Source organism: Netta rufina (assembly GCF_964035555.1).
Source record: "Netta rufina genome assembly, chromosome: 1".
NCBI classification, from domain to species: Eukaryota; Metazoa; Chordata; class Aves; order Anseriformes; family Anatidae; genus Netta; species Netta rufina.
Window position 1 is genome coordinate 44,769,333 of NC_140123.1, and position 20,067 is coordinate 44,789,399.

The 20,067-nt window shown below is 42.4% G+C and overlaps 1 protein-coding gene across 1 annotated transcript in view; it reads right to left on the reverse strand.

Annotated features, from left to right (window-relative positions):
- MYCBP2 (MYC binding protein 2) overlaps positions 1 to 19,847 on the reverse strand; it is a gene marked incomplete at its 5' end in the record, with an annotated part of 193,425 nt that extends 173,578 nt beyond the window's left edge. Inside the window, one exon of the mRNA XM_084300818.1 lies at positions 19,567 to 19,847. Coding sequence (XP_084156944.1) covers positions 19,567 to 19,847 — 281 coding nt within the window. The remainder of the gene's footprint in view (positions 1 to 19,566) is intronic.
- Between the last annotated feature and the right edge of the window lie 220 nt (positions 19,848 to 20,067).

Here is a 20,067-nt window from a genome sequence, read left to right on the forward strand (position 1 = left end):
AAGAGAAGATTATTTTGAGTAAACCAAGTTGCATCAATATAAAATGACTGCCCAGAAAATGCAATGACTTCAGTACTCCCTCCTTTTAGTCTGGAAGGTTTTAATTTATAGCTAAAAAGACGTTGCAAACACAATTTTCACACTTCTACCATTTAGTATGATGATTTTCCTTTATCTTCCCACATCCAAACTTCACCAGAACATTTATCATGGTTGTTGCATAATGCAAGTGAATTGTCCTTGTCCTTTTCACGATCTAGACAAGAGACAAAATAGCTGACAATGTTCTCAACAACTCTTAAAGCCAGTTGAGAAATTAACAGTCAGGATTAGAGCAGACCAATATGACAGTATTTTGTGTGTCAGCTACACGCAGCCTGAACAGGAAAAAGTTGGTGAGGCCTACAAGAAACCTCACAGGCCTTGATCCTTATGGGGGATGTTAACCATCCCACTATCTGCTGGAAGGACGACACAGCAGGGAACAAGCAACGCAGTAGGTTTCCAGAGTGCCTGGGTGGTAATTTAGTGACACAGACAATTGAGGAGTCAAGGAGGCAAGGCACATTGCTGGACTTGGCATTCAGACAAGGAAGAGCCAGTTGGGTGCATTAAAGTTGGGGGCAGTCATGGCTGCAATAACACCAAGACACTGCAGTTTGGAGTCCTGTGACAAAGGAGCAAGGCAAAAGCAGAATTACAACCCTAGGCTTCATAAGAGCAGACTTTAGCCTGTTCAGAGGTTTACTCTGAAGAATCTCATGGGGGTATGGCCTCCCAGAGAAAGGGGTGCAGGAGAGTTCATTTTCAACTTCCAAGCTCGAAAACAGCCTGTTCACACATGCAGGAAGTCAAGCAAAGGTGACGTGAGGCCTACATGGCGGAACAATTAGCCCCTGACAAAATTCAAGCGTAAAAAGGAAGCACAGGAAGAACAGGAGAGATGAAAGCAGAGTCAAGTCACGCAGGAGGAATAAAGAGACACTGCCTGAGCGTTCATGGATGGTTGTATAAAAGCCAGTGCCCACCTGGAGCTGAATCTGGCATGGGATATGAAGGACAAAAAGGACAAGTAACTAAAGGAATACTAGGGAAAATGTGAGCCCAATGCTGAACAGGGTAAGGACCAGGTCACAAGAGACTTTGAGCACCTCCATCTTTAATGGTAAGACTAGAATTCAGCAACCACATCCCGCTGAGGCCAGAGGGAAGGTAAGGATGACTTACCCTCAGTGGAGGAGCATCAGAATAGGGAACATTTAAATAAAGTGGACATGCACACGTCAACAGGACTTGACAGAATATACCTACAAGTACTGAGGGAGCTAGCTGCTGATACTGCAATGCCACTCTCAACTATTTTTGAAAGGTCATAACTGGCATAGGTTCCTGACCACCAGAAGAAAACAAACGTTCCTCCTGTCTTCATGGGTGATGAAGGACCTGAAGAAGTATGGGTTTGTCAGCTTCATCAACTGATTGAGTAAATAATCCTTGAAATGAACATACAAAGGACAAGAAAGTGACACCAGTCAGATTGGATTTATGAAGAGGAAATCACGCTTGACCAAACTTTCATTCTACAACAAAAAGACTGGCTTGGCAGGTAACAGGAGAGCAATGGATATTGTTTATCTCAACACTGGTAAGGCTTTTGGCACTGTCAGTCACAACATTCCCACATACAAACTGTGGAAGTACAATCTAAATAAACGTGGACTGAAAACTGGCCAAATTGCTGGCATCATAGGGTTGTGAATAATAGGACAGAGTCCAACTTCAAGCCAGTCTGCAGATAACAGAAAATCTGGAGGTGTGGTCGATACACGAGATGGTTATGCCACCATTCAGAGGGGCCTCAACAGGCTGAAGAAATGGGACAAGAGCAATGTCATCAAGTTTAACAAAGGGAAATGCAAAGTCCTGCATCTGGGGAGGAATAACCCCACACTCCTGTACACGCTGTCAGCCAACTGACTGGAAAGTAGCTTTGCAGAAAAAGACTGCTTTATGCAGAAAGGTGGGAGTAGACAGCCTGCAGAAGTCCCTTCCAACTTCAACCATTCTGTGATCCTCAGTGTTTACATACTGAAGTAAAATTTGACTGCTCTGTAACTGTGCTTGTACATTATGGAATGAGTACATTTTTTCTAGCATTGTTTAGCATTTTCCTGGTACCTTGCTATGTTTCTGATTATGCTTCCAAGTAGAGACATACTGAGCTTTTCATCTGTTCACCATCTGGATCGGCAAACACAGCAAATTTAGGCATAAAAGCAGACTTCTGTGGGAATTAGCATAATGAAAACTATGGTACTATGCAAAGCTAACAAGAAAACAAGGGATGAAAAGTATACCACCACACCTAAAGTATATGCTTATATTAAGACAAGCCAATCACTTGAATCAAACACACACTATCTTGGATATAGCCAATACCTGTGGGTATTGGAAATGCATGACAAAAAACATGCTTACATGCAACATCAAGAGCTGCTTGATGCAGATGGATCAATGGAAAAGAAAACGGATCCCGGAAAAGACTGAGGAGAGACCTCATCAATGTGTTTTAATATCTGAGGGGAGGGTGTTGAGAGGATGAAGCCAGTCTCTTTTCAGTTGTGCCCAGTGACAGGACAAAAGACAGTGGACACAAACTGAAGCACAGGAGGTTCTGGCTGAATATGAGGGGGCACTTCTTTACTGTGAGCGTGACAGACCACAGGAACAGGCTGCCCAGAGAGGTTTTGAAGTCTCCTTCTCTGGAGATATTAAAAACCCGCCCGGATGCCATCCTGTGCAATGTCCTCTAGGTGATCCTGCTCTGCAGGGGGGTTGGACTGGATGATCTGCTTTAACTTCTTTACCGAAAGGGTTGTTAGACATTGGAATGGGCTGCCCAGGGAAGTGGTGGAGTCACCATCCCTGGAGGTCTTTAAAAGACGTTTAGATGTAGAGCTTAGGGATATGGTTTAGTGGGGACTGTTAGTGTTAGGTCAGAGGTTGGACTCGATGATCTCGAGGTCTCTTCCAACCTAGAAATTCTGTGATTCTGTGATCTTCAGAGGTCCCTTCCAACCTCATCCATTCTGTGATTCTGTGATGTGGACAGTGTGTACAGGACCTTTAACAAGACTTTTTCAAACTTCAAATGTACAGACAATCTACAACATAATTTGGCAAGTGGAGAATAGTCTAGAATCATTAAAAGTGTCTAGGAAGGAACCAAAAAGGTTAATTTTTCCATTCCCTGGTCCAGCACAGGAAGTCAAATTCCACTTAATTCATAACTACATTAATGAGATGTAGTTAATCTTCTTCATAGCAGCTCATATGGCGCTGTGCTTTGGATTTGAAACCAAAACGATGCTGATAACACACTAATGTTAGCTGAACGTTATATTGGGATTACGTGGCAATGTACCAGGGTGGTTGCAGGGATGGCATCTGTGAGTACAGCCCAGCAGCTACCCCAGGCCAGATCAGAGCCAGCTCCAGCCGGCTCCAAAAGTGACTCACTGCTGGCCAGAGCTGAGCTAGCGAGTGACACTGGTTGGGCCTCTGGGAGAGCAGATTTCAGAAAGGGGAAAGAAAAAAATCTGCTATGCAACAGCAGCTGGGAGACTGAGTAGTGAGAGACAACCCTGCAGGCTCCCACTGAATAGATCAGGGGTGCACAAGAGGTTGGTGGGGACAGAACCAGGCAGCTGACTCCAACTAACTGAAGGGTTTTCCATGCCATATAACAACATGCCCAGCAGCAAAAAAGGGAAAATAAAGGGTTCATGGAGGTTAGCTATCTCGTGCTCAGTAACTGGATGAGTGTGGGTCAACCTGTGGAGCGGTGAGTCATTGCCTTTGTGTCACTTTTGTTTTCTTTCTGTTCTTTCACTTTTCCTTCAATAATTAGCCAATTACATCAAAACACAAGGGTGTTGTTGCTTTTTCTTTTTTTTTGAGGGGGTCTTTTTTTTGTTAGTTTGTTTTTTACTTTTACTCTCCATTTCTCATTGCTCCATCCCCCTGGAGGTGAGGGAACAAGCAAGTGGCTGCACACTGCTTAGCCTTCCAAGGTTAACCCATAACTCTTGAGACCCTTGAGAGGTGTTTTCCTTATGAAGTTATTAAATACTGCCAATATACAGCCAATACTATTGATCATGCTGTCAACATGTCTTTGGTAATCCTACTAGAAAGGTCTTTGTGAGGTCTTAATCAAGCTCTTTGTGAGGTTTTTATCTTCCTTATGACAATTTAATGGCTTGTTTTGGTTTGTTTTGTGTGTTTGGTTTTTTATTTATTTATTTATTTATTTATTTATTTATTTATTTATTTATTTATGATAGAAAAAAGTTTATTTTCCTCTTTTTCCATGACCAGCCTGAATTTATTTCAATTCTCAGGAGAAATAAAAGTCTTCTGCCAATTAAACAGTCTCAGTTCCTTCAGCTCAAACCACAGATCATTTACATCACTGACACGAATTTCACTGTCTTATAGTCATACCTAGCTTTTCAGGAAAAGAGACGATGAACCCCCCTCCCCCAGTCCTCAGCTACAAACAAAAGGCCAACCATTACTTCAGGTTTTCTACAGAAACGAATCTGTCATACATTTTGGGAAAAAAAAAAAATCCACTCCAACAGCACGATACCTTCACTTCATAATTTTATACAATGTGTAGAAGCTATCATACTTTTACCTTAACTTGCATTCACTTTGGTTTTACACTTGTGCACATTGGTTGTTTTCCCTTGGAGCTAAACTTTTATTGAGATTGTCATCTTCAGTAATACTTGCAATCTTTCCCAGCTTTGCATCACCTGCAAACATTTTCATCTCCAACCTCAATCCTCTCTCTGAAAACACGGCTGCGGAGATGGAGCGGTTCAGGACCTAGGACAGATCCAGATGCACAACCACGGCTGCTCCCGGCATCGGCCGTCTGGCAGCGGGCCGGTTGGCAGCTCGTAGCCACAGTGGGTTTCTCAACAGGTATAAACCCCCTTTACATTAGAACAGGAGCAGCCAAATTAGCAGCTGGAAGGCAAGGCAAAAATATTCAACTACAGGAAGGCTACAGTCCAGCCAGAGTAGATGGGGGCAACACTAGCTTTTCTGATTTGCACCTGTTTGAAGTTCAGCGTGTTTCCCAGAGCAGACCCAAGGCTAAATGTAGGGATCTCTTATACTCCTAGCTGATCTACTACAAGTTATTCTGGGCTTGCTTCAGTTCACAGCAAGCCAAATTGAAGGACAGGCTGGGTCCACAGCCAGCTGGAGCTGGGTCCTAACTTAACCATCATCTCACTCAGAGTAAGTTTAGCACTTAGCATTTTGGGCAAGTACTAATCTTCCTCCATAATTTTTGAAACTGAGTTTCAGGTAACTGTTAATAGTGACCAAGTATTGTTTCCCAGTGTCCTGGTTACAGACAGGTAATTTTCTTCACTGTAGCTGGAATGGCGTTGTGTTTGAGTTTAGGAGGAAAAGTATTGTTAGTAACACACTGATGGTTTAGCTGTTGCAGAGCAGTGCTGACACGGAGCCAAGGACTTCCCAGCTTCTCACACTGCCAGTGAGCAGGCTGGGGGTGCACCAGGAGCTGGGAGGGGGCAGAACCAGGACAGCTGGCCCAGGCTGGCCATGATGGCATGCTCAGCAATAAAACTGAGGGGAGTTGGCTGGGGGGCTGCTCAGGAACTGGCTGGGCACTGGTCAGCAGGTGGTGAGCAATCACACTGTGCATCACTTGTTTCGTGTATTTTTTGGTGTTTTTTTTTTGTTGTTGTTTTGTTTTGTATTCCCCACACACACACCTCTTCTGTCCTATTAGACTGCCCTTATCTCAACCCATGAGTTTTACTTTTTAATCAGTTCTCTCCCCCCTCCCACTGAGGCAGGCAGGTGAAGCCAACAGCTGCGTGGTGCTGAGCTACCTGCTGGGCTAAACCACTACACCCAGACAGGGCCCATCATAAATCCACCTTGTCTAACTTACCACCTTGATTTATAAAAGATTTTTTTTTTTTTTAAGTACGTTTAGAAATGTAGTCTATAAAGTACATCAAATCTTTTTTCATCCATTTTTTATTCAGGAACTGTTTATTAATCTGCTTTATATTGGTCTTTTAGAACTTCATACATCTGTGAAGTCTCCAAGATAATTCCTTATAGCTCTGAAATTGTTTCAGCCTGTTGCCAGTTCTTTTAACCAACATACAGGAGAATTTCATCAGGTTGGTGAAAACACCAAGCTACTCTCTTGCCTGTTATTTCACTCTTCTTGCCTTCACCACTGATTGTAATTGTTTTAACATATCATGAGGCAATGAGGCACTACTGTCTTTTCTACTGGATCTGCATCAGTTTTCAGCCACGTAGAAAAAAAAAATCAGTACTCTTCTGATGAACTACAATGATGTGTATTTTGTGCTTTTTCTTTATCTTCTAAATAATTTATCTGATACATGATCACACAGCTGAAGGGTAGAGCCATTATGGAGAGGCATTAAAGCAACTTCAGCCTCTTCTGGGCTTCCCTATCTCCCATGCCATTTACTCCATCCTCCAAAGTGCTCCAAAACAGCTGTTAATTTGTAATCCAGTTTCAAGTTTGATCTTAACATCAAATAGCATAACGGAGAACCACAGCTGATAAATACTAGTGTGCCTGTCAGCAAGACACTTAGTACTCACTGTCTTTTTGCTATGGAAATTCAACTATTCAACTTCAAAATGTAGGAAAGGGAATATTAAAGAAAAAAGTGTTATCAAGGCTGCAGAGCTTAAAATTGTGGGACTGTATTTCTTCTTTTATTGCAAGAAGTTACTTGCTTTTTAATTTTTTATTTTTTTTTTTTTTACAGGGCATAGACCATTGCTGTTAACAACTGATAAACATCCACCAAATATAAAACCAAAGAAAGGGTGGGAGGGAAGTCAACAAAACGTTGGGACAAACCAGAAACTGCTCACAAGAGCTGACGATACGAAACAGTGCAATTGGATCTTGTCACCATGCACCTCTTCCTCCAGGAACATCAGGACACCTGCGTAGCTTTTATTTAAAACTGCATCTGCTGCTACCTTTACAGTTCCCCTCTGATTCCCCCTACTTCCCTTGAACTACGGCATGGAAGTCCAATACATGTTCACAGTAACATGACCACCACAGCCTGAGCACAGCCCTGCTGCAAGTACAGACTGTTCAACACCACTTGGGTTTGTTCCCTGGGAAACCCCCGTCAGAAGACAACAGGTAAGCCTCCTATAAACCTCCTGCTAGAGCAGGAGGCTGGACCAGGCAGGCTCCAGAGGTCCCTGCCAGCCTCAGCCATGCTGTGGTTCTAGGAACCGCTCTGCTGTGGCACTGTCAGCTAGAGATGGCTGCCCAGGACCATACACAGCTGGGTTCTGAATATTTTCAAGGAAGGAGACCCCACAACTTCTCTGGGCAACCTGTTCCAGTGCTTGGCCACCCTCACTTTTTTCTTTTTTTTTTTTTTTTTTTTTTTTTAGTGTTTCCCTGTGTTCAGATTGAATTCCATGATTGTTGTGTCCATTGCCTCTTGTCCTGTCAGGGACCACTACCAGGAAGAGCCCAGCTAACTCTTCTTCATTCCCTCCCACCATGTATTTGCACACATTGACAGGACTGCACTTGAGCCTTCTCTTCTCCGGGCTGCCAGTCCCAGCTCCCTCAGCCTTTCCTCAGAGGAGAGGTGCTCCCGTCTCTTCAGCATCTGTGTAGCCCTTTGATGGACTCTCTCCAGTAGCTCCATGTCTGTCCCGTACTGAGGAGACCAGAAGTGAACTCAGTTCTCTAGATACAGCCTCACCAGAGCTGGACAAGGAGGAAGGATCACCTGCTGGCAACACCTCCTAACCCAGCCCAGAAGGTTATCTGCCTTCTCTGCCACAGGGGCACATTATTGGCTCAAAGTCAGCATGTTGAACACCTAGCACCCCAAGCTACTTCTCAGAGCTGCTTTGCAGCTGGCCAGCCCCCCAGCACCTACTAGTGCCTGTGGATACTCCTCCCCAGGCATCCCCAGATGTTTTAAGGAACTCACTGGTGAGAATCACCAGAGAAGGAAACCACTCAGCTTGAGTGACAGATCTCAAAACACAACTAGAGAGTACAATCAAGCCTTTCCCAGCATAATGAAAGCTTATTTTTTGTATCAGCAATCAAAAAAAAATAATCATTATCTTCAGATCACTTCAAATATTTATAAGCATTACTATCTTCATGTGGTACATCTGAGATCTCCACCACTTTTTACTAAAGTGAGCAATAGCTCAACGCTCATTCTAACAGCCACATGTATGTCCCCCAAACCATTACCAGTTTCTGTACTATCTTCTTTGCATTATTAAAAAAGCATTCTGATGTATATTTTCACCATGCCAATATAAAAGGCAAGTCAGAGCTTAAGCAGTGTATCTACAAATGGAAAAATCATCAAAATCTGGCCACTTCAATCTGTAAATCGGGGCAAGGAATATCAACTGCAATCCAATTAAAATAGGAGAAAAACAGAAGCAAGCTAGTAGGACAGGCTAACCTGGGCTTCTAAAGGATCTGAAGAGAAAAGGTTAAAAAAAAATCAAAAAAGGAGTCTGATGGATTTGGGAGAACACTGCATGGGGAAGAATACAGAGCTAAGCAGAAGCTACACGTAAGTTAAGACATCAAATGTCTGGAATACAGCTAAGGCTAACAGCCATGCTACTACAGTCTGGGACTCTTTCGTGCACACTCTGGTACAGAAAAAGAAAAAACATTACTTGCTTTCTCAGTTGGGAATTTAATGCGCTGCTGTTTGTGAGCAGCAATTGCACATCATTTTAATCATGACTTCTTAGTTTCATAATTCAGAGCAATTTCTCAAGTTTATGACATAATATGATATCATTATTACTATTACATGAATTTTTAAAACAATTAGCATCCTTTTTCTTCGAAAATCTAATTTTTGGAGGCTTAAGGAAGCAGGTTATTCAGCCTGCTGGAATATCCTTTTTAAACCTTTAAGCCAACTACACAAGTGAAACAGATCTGATTTTAATTTAACCATGACAGAACAGCAAAACAGTATCTAGAAATTTCCCTTTTACAAATAAAATGTTTGTATTTGTGCTGTTTTAGTAACACAGTGACTGCACAAGGAAGCACACCTACAAAGTATTCCTTGCACAAAGAGAATGCTTTCTCAACACAACCACTGACAGGTATAGTTCCTTTTCTGTAATTACCTGATTTTTCATGAATTAGCTGAAACATTATCCATGAAACTAGATCTGCAAGAATATATGTAAGTGAAGTATTCTACTTCTAGTTTTTCAGTGTGGAGGAAATCATTTTGTATCTCTCACCTCTACAGACAGATTTAGGGCTATTTTATTTTTATTTTTTTTTTTGCTTAGGTGAAAATAAAAAGGTCTTTCTGCCATAGCAAAAACAGTATTAGAATCTCTGGCCACTTTCCTATCCAAATGCGACCACCAAAACTGAAGCGTGTACAAAGCTTTTTTTTTTTTTTTTTTTAAATCATATCAGCGGAATTTTAATTTAGAGAATCAACTCCATGAAATTAAGGAAGAACTTTACTTAAAGAGAGCACACTTTAAGAAAAAGCACACTACAGCTGTTAATGACAGTACTAAATCCTTAGACAGAGCGACTGCTATTACAAAGGAACAAATAAACACTGCACCATCTTCACTGGACAGCACAAGCTGCAACCACCTCGTGCACACTACTGAAAACTTACATTCTCCAAACGGTCAGCACTCTATATTCTAGTGATAAAATGGGATAGCGAGTTTGCAGAGAAAGGGGATAGAAAGAATACTTTGAGAAAAATCAAGATATGAGAGATGAGGCTGTGATAATAAAAACAGGAGAATATAGTATTTAAAATCAAGCTCATCTCAATGCAATGCAAAAGACTGGCCACAGATCTGTATAAAGACAATCATTGGATTAAAGGCTTAGCAACAGAAAAGATGAGCGATGTTATCAAGAAGACAGAGAATGCTGGAGAAGTGAAATGAAGAGTTCAGGGTTTGACCTTGTTAAGGCTCAAACTCTTAGCTAGGTATTTTTCCAGACTGACAGAGCCCATGATCAAAACAACCTAAATCCTATGACACTGCAGCATAAGTTATAGAAGACACTTCCAATTATTCATGTTTGTAGACCTATAAAATTTTTCAGTAGTGGTTTGGATCATTCTGATGGATTTAAAACTACCAACAATGGGCTTTTTTTTTTTTTTTTCTCCACCTTATCTTACTTCCGTCTTCACAGAATCTGTGAAGTGTTTTCCAGGAATTCACAAACCACAGCTGAAAAACCATTACCTTAAACAATTGACAACATGAATCAAGCAATTCTTGGCAACATGAATCAAGTAAAATCAAGGGAAGAAAATGAAAAATAAGGTATGGCACTAATCTAACCAAAGGGCTCCAGATTTATGTGGGGACAACATAGCTGAACTTTAGTTTCTTGTCTAGGCTGTGCAGACTAGTACAGACTTACTTATTAAATTGGTAAGAAAAGAAAAATACCCACAGTTTTCTCACACTGAAGTAGCAATAGATATATCACATGCAAAGAAGCAGCATCGTACAGTTGTAATGATAAAAACTTAGTCCCAGATATTTATCAGTCTGAAGGAAGGTACTGAGCTATGATATGCTGTTTACTAAGAAATACTGGTTGCTAAGAAAAAAATGAAGCATATATTTAAACATATAAAAACCATGTATCTTAGTGTAGCCATTTAGAGCACAAGCAGCCCACCCTCCTGTGCCAATTTCTAGTACTCATCTTTTGGAGTGGTACAGTGGTAGGAATTGACTGTGAAAGATTATTTAGCAAGAGTATATTTAAAATATAAAAGCTTTCATTATTAATAGGACTATTATTCCAACCAGCATCTCAGTCTGAAGCGCTGTTTATGGCAAGCAAGGTAAGAAAGAAATGCAACCATGTTTTCGAGAGATGCTGTAAGGAGGCAAGTTTCCAAAGTAAACGGAGGACACAAATCTGTTTGCAGGAAATGGATCTGTACAAAAGACTTGGTGATATGTTATATGTGCTCTCTATAAACACATCAGTAGTCATACCAAGAGAAGAATTTACTACAGCATCCTCAAGTTATCGTGGCCAAAAGGAAGAGCATAATATGGCAGGGGACGGGACAGGGAGTGGAAGAAGTGTGAAAAAAAAAATAAATAAAATAAATCCTCATGCAGTGGAAGCACAAATTCAACATCAAGCTCTCAGGAGGCAGACAGCCCGTTCAACTCATTTAACACAGCCAGCAGCGGGGGATGGTAACTTCTTATATTACTCCAGCTCCAGCCTAACCTTAACTGCTTATGTGTCACTTAACAGACCACCAGTCTGCCAGAGCAGCTAGCATAGCTGGAATTGAAACATTAACTGGCATTCCCTCACAGTTGAAAAACAAAACAGCAACAAAAGCACAAAAGAAGCCCCACCACAAACCAGCATTGAAAGAAAACGAGACTGGAACACATAAACAGATGGTCTCAAATCAGTAGGTGGAAGAATCCCAGGGACACGCAGATCAGTCTGAGGATTGCTGAGAATAGAATATCTGACTCAATATTAAATTGCCATCAGAACTCGTATGTCTTTAAAAAATGGAAGTCCAATCCCAATTAAGCAAAATTAGCTCTAATTATTCCTTGAACCATGAAGCTGTGGCCCATCTTGAAATAAAATAGAAAAAAAAAAAATCAGTCGCTGGTTAAAATATTGAGGAAATGAAGTAAACCACAAATGTTGCAAATCTAATAGGCCGTTTTTTCTCATCCTGTCCTACTTAGAAGTTGTATTATTTGTATGTTTGGGTATTAAAATTCCAAATTCTTGTGAACTTCAGCAGAATATTCAGGCAATGTTTGCTGGTTTGAAGTGGAAGAGACTTCGTATAACCCCGTTACATTAAGCTCATGTTGGCTTCTAGAAGTATAAAGCTAATAATTGAGCCAGAGGTCTTGCTGCAGTTAAGGACTTTGCCACTGTACAGATACCAACACCTACAAGCACATTCACACAAATATTCTCATCAATAATCCACAACCTGATGTTCAGAAAGGATAAACTGTTTTAAAAACACAGCATTTTGGAGCACGCTTTGAGTAGCCAAGATCCTCAAGTTAGCAGCAGTAACAAGAGATCACCAAACACCAAGGATCTATCTACCAAGAAAGGAAGATGACACAGGGCCTTACCTATGCTTAAATAGGGTCTGTAAGAATCCTGAAGCTGAAACGGAAGAGCCAATAATGGGAAGAAGAGGCAGCAATCTGCTGTAATAATTTTCTGGAAAGATGCTTCCTGACACAATTACAATATAAACACTAAGAAGCCTTAACCAACGATGATCAAAATACTAAATTAAATTGGTACATCCACAATACAGATGATTTGGTAACAAACTGACATGTTCTCCAAATAATTGTTTTCCTTCTCCGCTGGTCCACACTCCCAATGTCCCTAAATAGCAGCTCACACAGTAGCTGCTGCTACTTGACACGCACTCATACAAGCACACTCCCAGAGCTACAAAACCTAGTTTCACAGGGCTTTTTTGTAACTTCTATTCAGTTCCAGCATGGCCTGCAATTGAACTTGTGACAGAAAAACAAGACGTTCCACACAGTATTATTTTGTACTCCAAAATAAATAGAAGAACCACACTGTGTGATTCTATCACATGCACTAGTGCCTTTCCAAATTACACATGCTCCTCCTTCATAAGAAATGGAAGGACGCATAACTACAAAGACAAAGGTCTCCTGTAGCACTGCTAAACATCTAAAGAGGTTTGCACATCCATTTTTGCAAAATGGAAATTCCTTTATAGCAACCCACAAAAAACAGAATATTCCCCTCATGGATTCCATTTTTTTTTTTTAATAGTTTTTCATATCAGAAAGAGAATTCACTTTGTCCTTTTAAAGGTGCTTAGAAATTTTAGTCTAGTTGCCTCAGTGCTTTCACCCTGATTTTATCAACTTGACCTATTAATAATTTTACAATCAGACAGGTTACTTGCTTCTTTCCCACTTCATTATGTTTTCTATGCAAACACCGAAGAAATACAAACCACATTAGACTAAACACCTACTATAGCATCTCTAAAATAATCACTCTGTAGAACAACTTCCATTATCACAATATAAGTGAAGAAGATATATGAAGTACATGGCTTTAATAAGTTAATCCCAGCTAACTAAAAGCAGAATAAATCATAATATCAATAAATCAATAATATCATAAATCAATAATATCATAAAATCAATATATCATAAATACAGTCATAGAAATCCTGAGTTGGAAGGGACCCACAGGGATCACTGCGTCCAACTCCCAGCCCCACACAGGACCATCCAAAAATCAGACCCTACGTCTTAGAGCGTTGTCCAAATGCTTCCTGAACTCCAGCAGCTCGGTGCTGTGACCACTGCCCTGGGGAACCAGTCTCAGTGCCCGACCACCCTCTGGGTGCAGAGCCTTTCCCTAACCCCCATCCTGACCCTCCCCTGTCCCAGCTCCATGCCATTCCCTCGGGTCCTGTCACTGTCCCCAGAGAGCAGACCTCAGCGCCTGCCCCTCCGCTCCCCTTGTGAGGGAGCTGCAGGCCGCCATGAGGCCTCCCCTCAGCCTGATCTGCTTGGGGCTGAGCAAACCAAGGGACCTCAGCTGCTCCTCACACATCCTGCCCTCTGGGCACTTCACCAGCTTTGTAGCCCTCCTTCGGATGCTAAATTTTACATCTTTCTTATATTGTGGCACCCAAAACCCCACACACAGCGCTCAAGGTGAGGCTGCAGCAGCACAGAGCAGATTGGGACCATCGCTCTCCTTGACCAGCTAGCAGTGCTGTGCTTGACGCACCCCAGGGCATGGTCAGCCCTTCTGGCTCTGCCAGGGCACACTGTTGGCTCATGTTCAACTTGACATCAACCAGAACAGCAGATCCCTTTCTGCAGGGCTGCCCTCCAGCCTCTCATCCCCCAGTCTGCATGTACAGCCAGGGCTGCCCCATCCCAGATGCAGAATCCAGCACTTGCTCTTGATAAATTTCATGTTATTAGTGATTTGCCCAGCCCTCTGATTTGTCCAGATCTCTCTGCAAGGCCTCTCCACCCTAAGAGGGAGCTAACAGCTCCGCATAAATTAGTGTCATCTGCAAACTTACTTAATATGTACCTGAGCCCTGCATCCAAGTCACTTATGAAAACATAGAAGAGAACCGGCCCCAAAAATGGAGCCCTGTGGAACCCCACTAGGGACTGTCTGCCAGCCTGATGTAACCCCATTTACTATAACCCTTTAAGCCCAGCCTGTCAGCTGGGCTTAATTAATTTTTCACCCACCACATTACGTACTTATCTAGCTGTATGCTGGACATTTTGTCCAGAACGATACTGTGAGAGACACTATTGAAAGCTTTTGTGAAATCCAAAAAGATTGTATCAGCTGCATTCCCTTGGTCACCTAGACGGGTGGCAACCTTGTCATAAACGGAAACTGAGTTTGTTAAACAGGACTTTCCCCTCACGAACCTCTACTGACCATGTCCAAACACTGTGTTGTCTTTCAGACATTTTCCAATAACTCCTTGAATAATCTTCTCCATAATTTTACCAGGCACTGAAGTGAGACTGACAGGCCTGCAATTACCAGGGTCTTCTTTCTTGACCTCCTGTGAACTGGGACAGCATTTGCCAGCTTTTAGTTGATTGGGAATTCCCTAGAGTGGCCAGCAGCATCTCTGTAGTCCTCCCATGTCACCCAACCTCACTTTCAGTGTCCATACTTTTTTTCCCTCCCAATCTGTAGAAGGATCAGGATCTCTCTTTTTCTCCAGATTTCCTACTCAGCCACTGTCCTGCCTCCTTGACTTCCAGCATTTTCGAACTGCCTGCTCCTGTGTTCCTAAGAGGTAGTACCCAAAAAGTGAACACTGAAGGACCCCAGTGCCTTCAAAAGCCGTTTCCCAGGAACCCTTACTACCTAGTTTCCTGAGTAGCCTGATGTCTGCTCTCCTCATATCCAGGGTTGAAAATAAAGTATTAAAGCATTGCTATATTGCAGCCAAAATGCCTAAAGCAGAGAGGAACTCTTATTAGCTTTTCAAAAGGAAAGGTTAGTTTAACGTAAGATTCAGCAGCACATAAATCTTTTATTTTATTAGAAAATTTAAGTTTACATATGGACTTGCTTCAATTTTCTTTTTGGTAAAATGACATTTACAAAATGTAAGAATTGGAAAACAGTGAAGCAAATTTTCACAAAAAAAAAAAAAACACTAATCATTTTATTGGTCTCTATATATTAACCTTCCTTTTCCAAATCAAATGAATGCTTCCATGCTTCTTTGCAATTATAGTTCCATCAAACAAAAACAAAACAAAAGAAGTATCAACTCCCAAACAGAAAGCAGCTTATAGCTTTTGTAAAGACTTTAGATCTTAGGAAATTTAGGCTTTCTGGTTTACCAACTACCACATCTACACAAACTTCATATATCTAAATATTAATAAACATGGCTTCTACACACGCGTTAGTAACTTTGCACACAGGTGAACTATTTCAATAGCATTTCTCCAATAAAATTTTGAAAAGTACATATCGAGTACATATTTAAAGTACTCCACAGCCAAACAAGCATTGCATTTTGAGCATACGGGGCATAAGGGAAGACTTTAGACTTTCACTTAACTGTGAAAGGCCTTAATAATGAACTAGTGATCCATTTGCTCCGAAGGATGTATAGTTTACCACTATGAGCTGGCCTACCTCCCCAAGTTTCTTTATCATCCAGTAGAAAGAAACATCATGAAACAAACGACACTGGCTGCCTCTTCTTCAGTCAAAATGGCTGGAGAAACACCCATCTGATTTCTGGTCAACAGCAGAAATCTTATACTCCAGCAATAACTGAAATTATCCTTGGTCTCAAGGCAAGCCACTTCACATCATTAGTTTTGTGTGTGTGTGTTTGTTTTTTTTTCTTCCCAGGACACAAATACAAGCTTTTTTTTTTTTTTTTTTTCCTTCTCCTGTGAAGGAACTAATATGAAAGAGGCAACTCTAGTACGGAAGTAATGGACAAAAAAGGTAATCCAGAAAAAGCAGCTGTATTTTTAAGTTCCTAATGGTTCTACATTAATTGATAGGATGTTTCTAGCAACTATGTAAAGAACAAATTAAGAACCTGATAAGCTCAGCAGGATGACTCACTTTAGTAAGGAGCATAAAGAGTATATTCAATATTATTGCTCATTATTATTCAATAAATACTGCTGCATCTCTGACACCTAATATTACTAGAGAAATCCAGACACAGTTCTTATAAGAAATTTAAAATGCATATGGGATCATAGAAGAACCGATTCGGAAACCATTCTTGGATCTGTCTGCATGATGTTACTTCCACAATTGCTGAGTTTACATTCTTCAGGAAAAAAAAAAATCTATCTTTTTGGTAAAGATCAATTGATAGCTGCAAACCAGATGGGAAAACACTCAAGATGTGAGTGTGAAATTACTATCATTTCAGAATATATTGTCACTATACTATTAAAAACTCACATTAGTCAAGATTATTCAGTAAACATCTTCATTACAAGACAGGCCACACAAAAGGCATTACAAATTCATTTCTATCTGTATATGACAGAAGATTTCAAAAAACACAATAAACCTACCTGATAGCCTTCTAGTATGTGTACACAATTGAAAGAAAAGCAAAGGGTCTGACAGTTTAGGGAAAACCCTGAGATACACAAGGATTAGTAGCAGCAATTCAGCTGGATAGAGGTGCTTGTTAGGATTAAATTCCAAGTGATAAATCAGAAAAAAAAAAAAACGTGTATTTTTACTACAGGTTAAACGGACTCAGAGTAGATTCATCTTCCAAACCAATCGTGATTTGACACGTAAATTTCCCACTGCTCTGGAACCGTAACAGATTCTTAAAAGTTGTCATCTGACCAAAGATGGCTGTACATTAAGTTACAGGATTAGATCCTTTATTTCTGTTCCCTTTCATAAAATTATTAGCCTAGCATTGGTGGCAAAAGAAGCAGCCTCTCTCCTCCCACCTCTCTGTGCAAAGATTCCTTCCTGTGCAACCTTCCCCTCACACTGTCACAAGCATGGGTACAATCGCAAGGTGAGCCAGATCGGGGAATTAGGCAGGATTACAACAAACCATTTTTGCCAAGTTAATTTTAACCCAGCGCAAGTCTCTAATCTGTTACTGCAAGAGACTATATAAATAATTATGTAAACACAGTGGGGGCAACAAAACCATCTAGCAACCAAACCATCTTTTTCAGCAATCAAAGTTTTTGTAACACCACAGCCAGTGTTACAGGGGGACGTGCAAAGCACTGCTAGAGCTATTCAAAGCCAATTACTCCATCCTACTCAACACGTGGCATTCATTGTTTTCAGGTGACAGCTAGCACAAACACCTTGCAAATGTGAAATTAATCTTACGTGCAACTTTTACACATTCTGCACAATGCCTCATTTCCTCTTCCGTGCACAAGCATTCTAATACGGCTCTCTAGCTCTTCATAAACATTTAAGTCAGTGCTTGGAATAACAGGGCTCAATGAGGCACTGATCACGCTATTAAGTGCAGAGCACAATTTTGCAGACATGAAGCAAGAATTCTATGTCACCATATCAAAAGCAGGTTGTACTATCACCCTTCAAAGCAGAGAGCCTTAGAGCACAGGAAAATGTTAGTAATGCCTCACAATTTCTTTTTGAAGACCAGCAGGTAGCTGAAATTCTCAAATCTTAAAACTGGAATGTTTTTGACATTGCTGTGGAAAAGGGTGGAGATGATGAGCAGTGCATTGGCTGCCATCAGTCTGATGCAAGAGATGTTGGAGGTCAGTATCAAGAGATGGTGAGCAACACGTGGTCATTAAACATTAAACCTCTTAAAATTCCTACTATCCAGACTGACTGTATTCACCATAATTAATTAGCTGGCATTCACCTGCCTAATACCTTAACACAATCTGTTTCCCCTGTACAGAGGATTCTGGCTTACAGAATAATCTTGATAGTGATTTACTGCAAGTGATTTACTGTAAGATTATAAAATGCAGCCAAGACAAGTGACTAACTCTAGTCTTCAAAACTGAAGATACACAGCAACTTTTGAATGTCACCATTTCTCTTTTAATTGTCATTCTCATAATAACCTGTTAGTTGGAAACAGACTCAAAATGAATGCAATTTATGGTGTCTTGGGGTCAAATTAATACATTAATACAATATTAAAAATATTGAAATTTACACCCACTTAAAGCTGGTATTTTCTACAACAAGAAGTAGAAGAGATACCAGTTGAATTACGCTGAAACCAAAAACCATTGAGGACAAAACCTCAAAACTACAGCTTTAAATAGTACAGACATGTCAAGGTAAAAACTCAGATTAAATATCTGATAAATCACATCTGATTAAAGCTTAACATAAATTTCTTCATGTGTAGCACTTGCAGTCCCAAGAATAAATGCTCTAAAGTAGCAAAAGAAGATGTAAAGGAAAAAGGCATGAGTGCTGGGCTAAGGAATAAGAAGGGTAAGAAAACTTACAGGTACTACATATATATATAAATACTATACATATACATGTATATACATACTACAGTGTATATATAGTGTATATATACACAGTGTGTACATACAATATTTGTGTGTGTACATATGTATATATATATATGTGCAATATATATATTTTTTATATATATATGTATATATTTTGTACATATATGTAAAAAGGTGTAGCTTCCCTGTCATATGATCTGAGGAGCACTCAGAAATCGCAAAGATGTCAGACGCCAGCGTTAGAGAGCACACGCTCCCGGCACTTGCCAAGAGCACATTGGGAAGATTACGTTATTCTTTAAGTTTCTTACACTATTACACACTCCCATACGCAGCCTTTTGTGGGGGAAGTGACCCCTGCTGTTCAAGTCGGGCAGAAAACCAAACAAAACCCCGAAAACACCCGAGGATGTCAGGCGCCTCGTGCTGTGCAGCCATTTACCAACCCCACACCGACTGAAGGGGCTTCCCTCCTGCCATCAGCCCCCACGCCACGCCTTATCCCGGCTCAAGGCCCCATTTCTGTGCCATCCACGACCCCAACCCCCTCCTCCTCCTCCTCCTCCTCGGGGCCCCGTTTCTTCTCCCCCATCTTTCCGCCTCCCGCGGGCAGCGATGCCCGGAGCGGGCACACCACACAAACGGCGGCGGGCAGGTCCCGTTATCCCGGGGGCACCGGCCCCGGATGGCAGCAGGGCGCCGAGACATCGCCCCCGTTGGCCAAAAGGGCGTCATCTGGCCCCAAACCCGGCTGGGGGAGGGGAGTGGAGGGGAGATGGGCACAGGCAGCCCTGCTCGGGGACTCGGGGACACGGGGACGGGGAGGGGGCGGTGTCGGCGCCCCCCGCCCGCTGCTGGATGGGCGCTCGGTACCTGCCCGGGTGGCTCCCCAGCTCCCGGTCGCTCAGCGCCGCCGTGTAAATCTTCCGGTATCTGTCGGCCAGGGCCTTCCCCGACAGCAGCAGCTGGTAGCGGCCCCGGCAGCCCAGCGACGGCGCCGCCAGGGCTCCCAGCCCGCCGGCCGAGCCCTCCTCGGGCCCCATGGGCGCGGAGCCGCCCGAGAGGAAGAAGAAGCCGCCCTCGGCCCCGGTGCAGGCGGCGGCGGCGGCTCCCGCAGAGGAGGAGGAGGAGGCGGCGGCGGCGGCAGCGCTCATCCCCCTCCCCGCCCGCCCCCTGCTGGCTGCGCTGCCTCCCGGCCGGGCAACGGGCACGGAGGCGGCCGCAGGCGGCTCCCGCTGCCTTCACCGCCGGGGCCCGGCCATGGCGAGGCCGCCCGAGCCGCCCCGCGGGCTGCGAGGCCGCCGGGGACGGGGCTGCGGGGACGCCGCGGCGGTGGCTGGGGGGGGGGGGGGGGAGCCAAACGCCCGCCCGAGC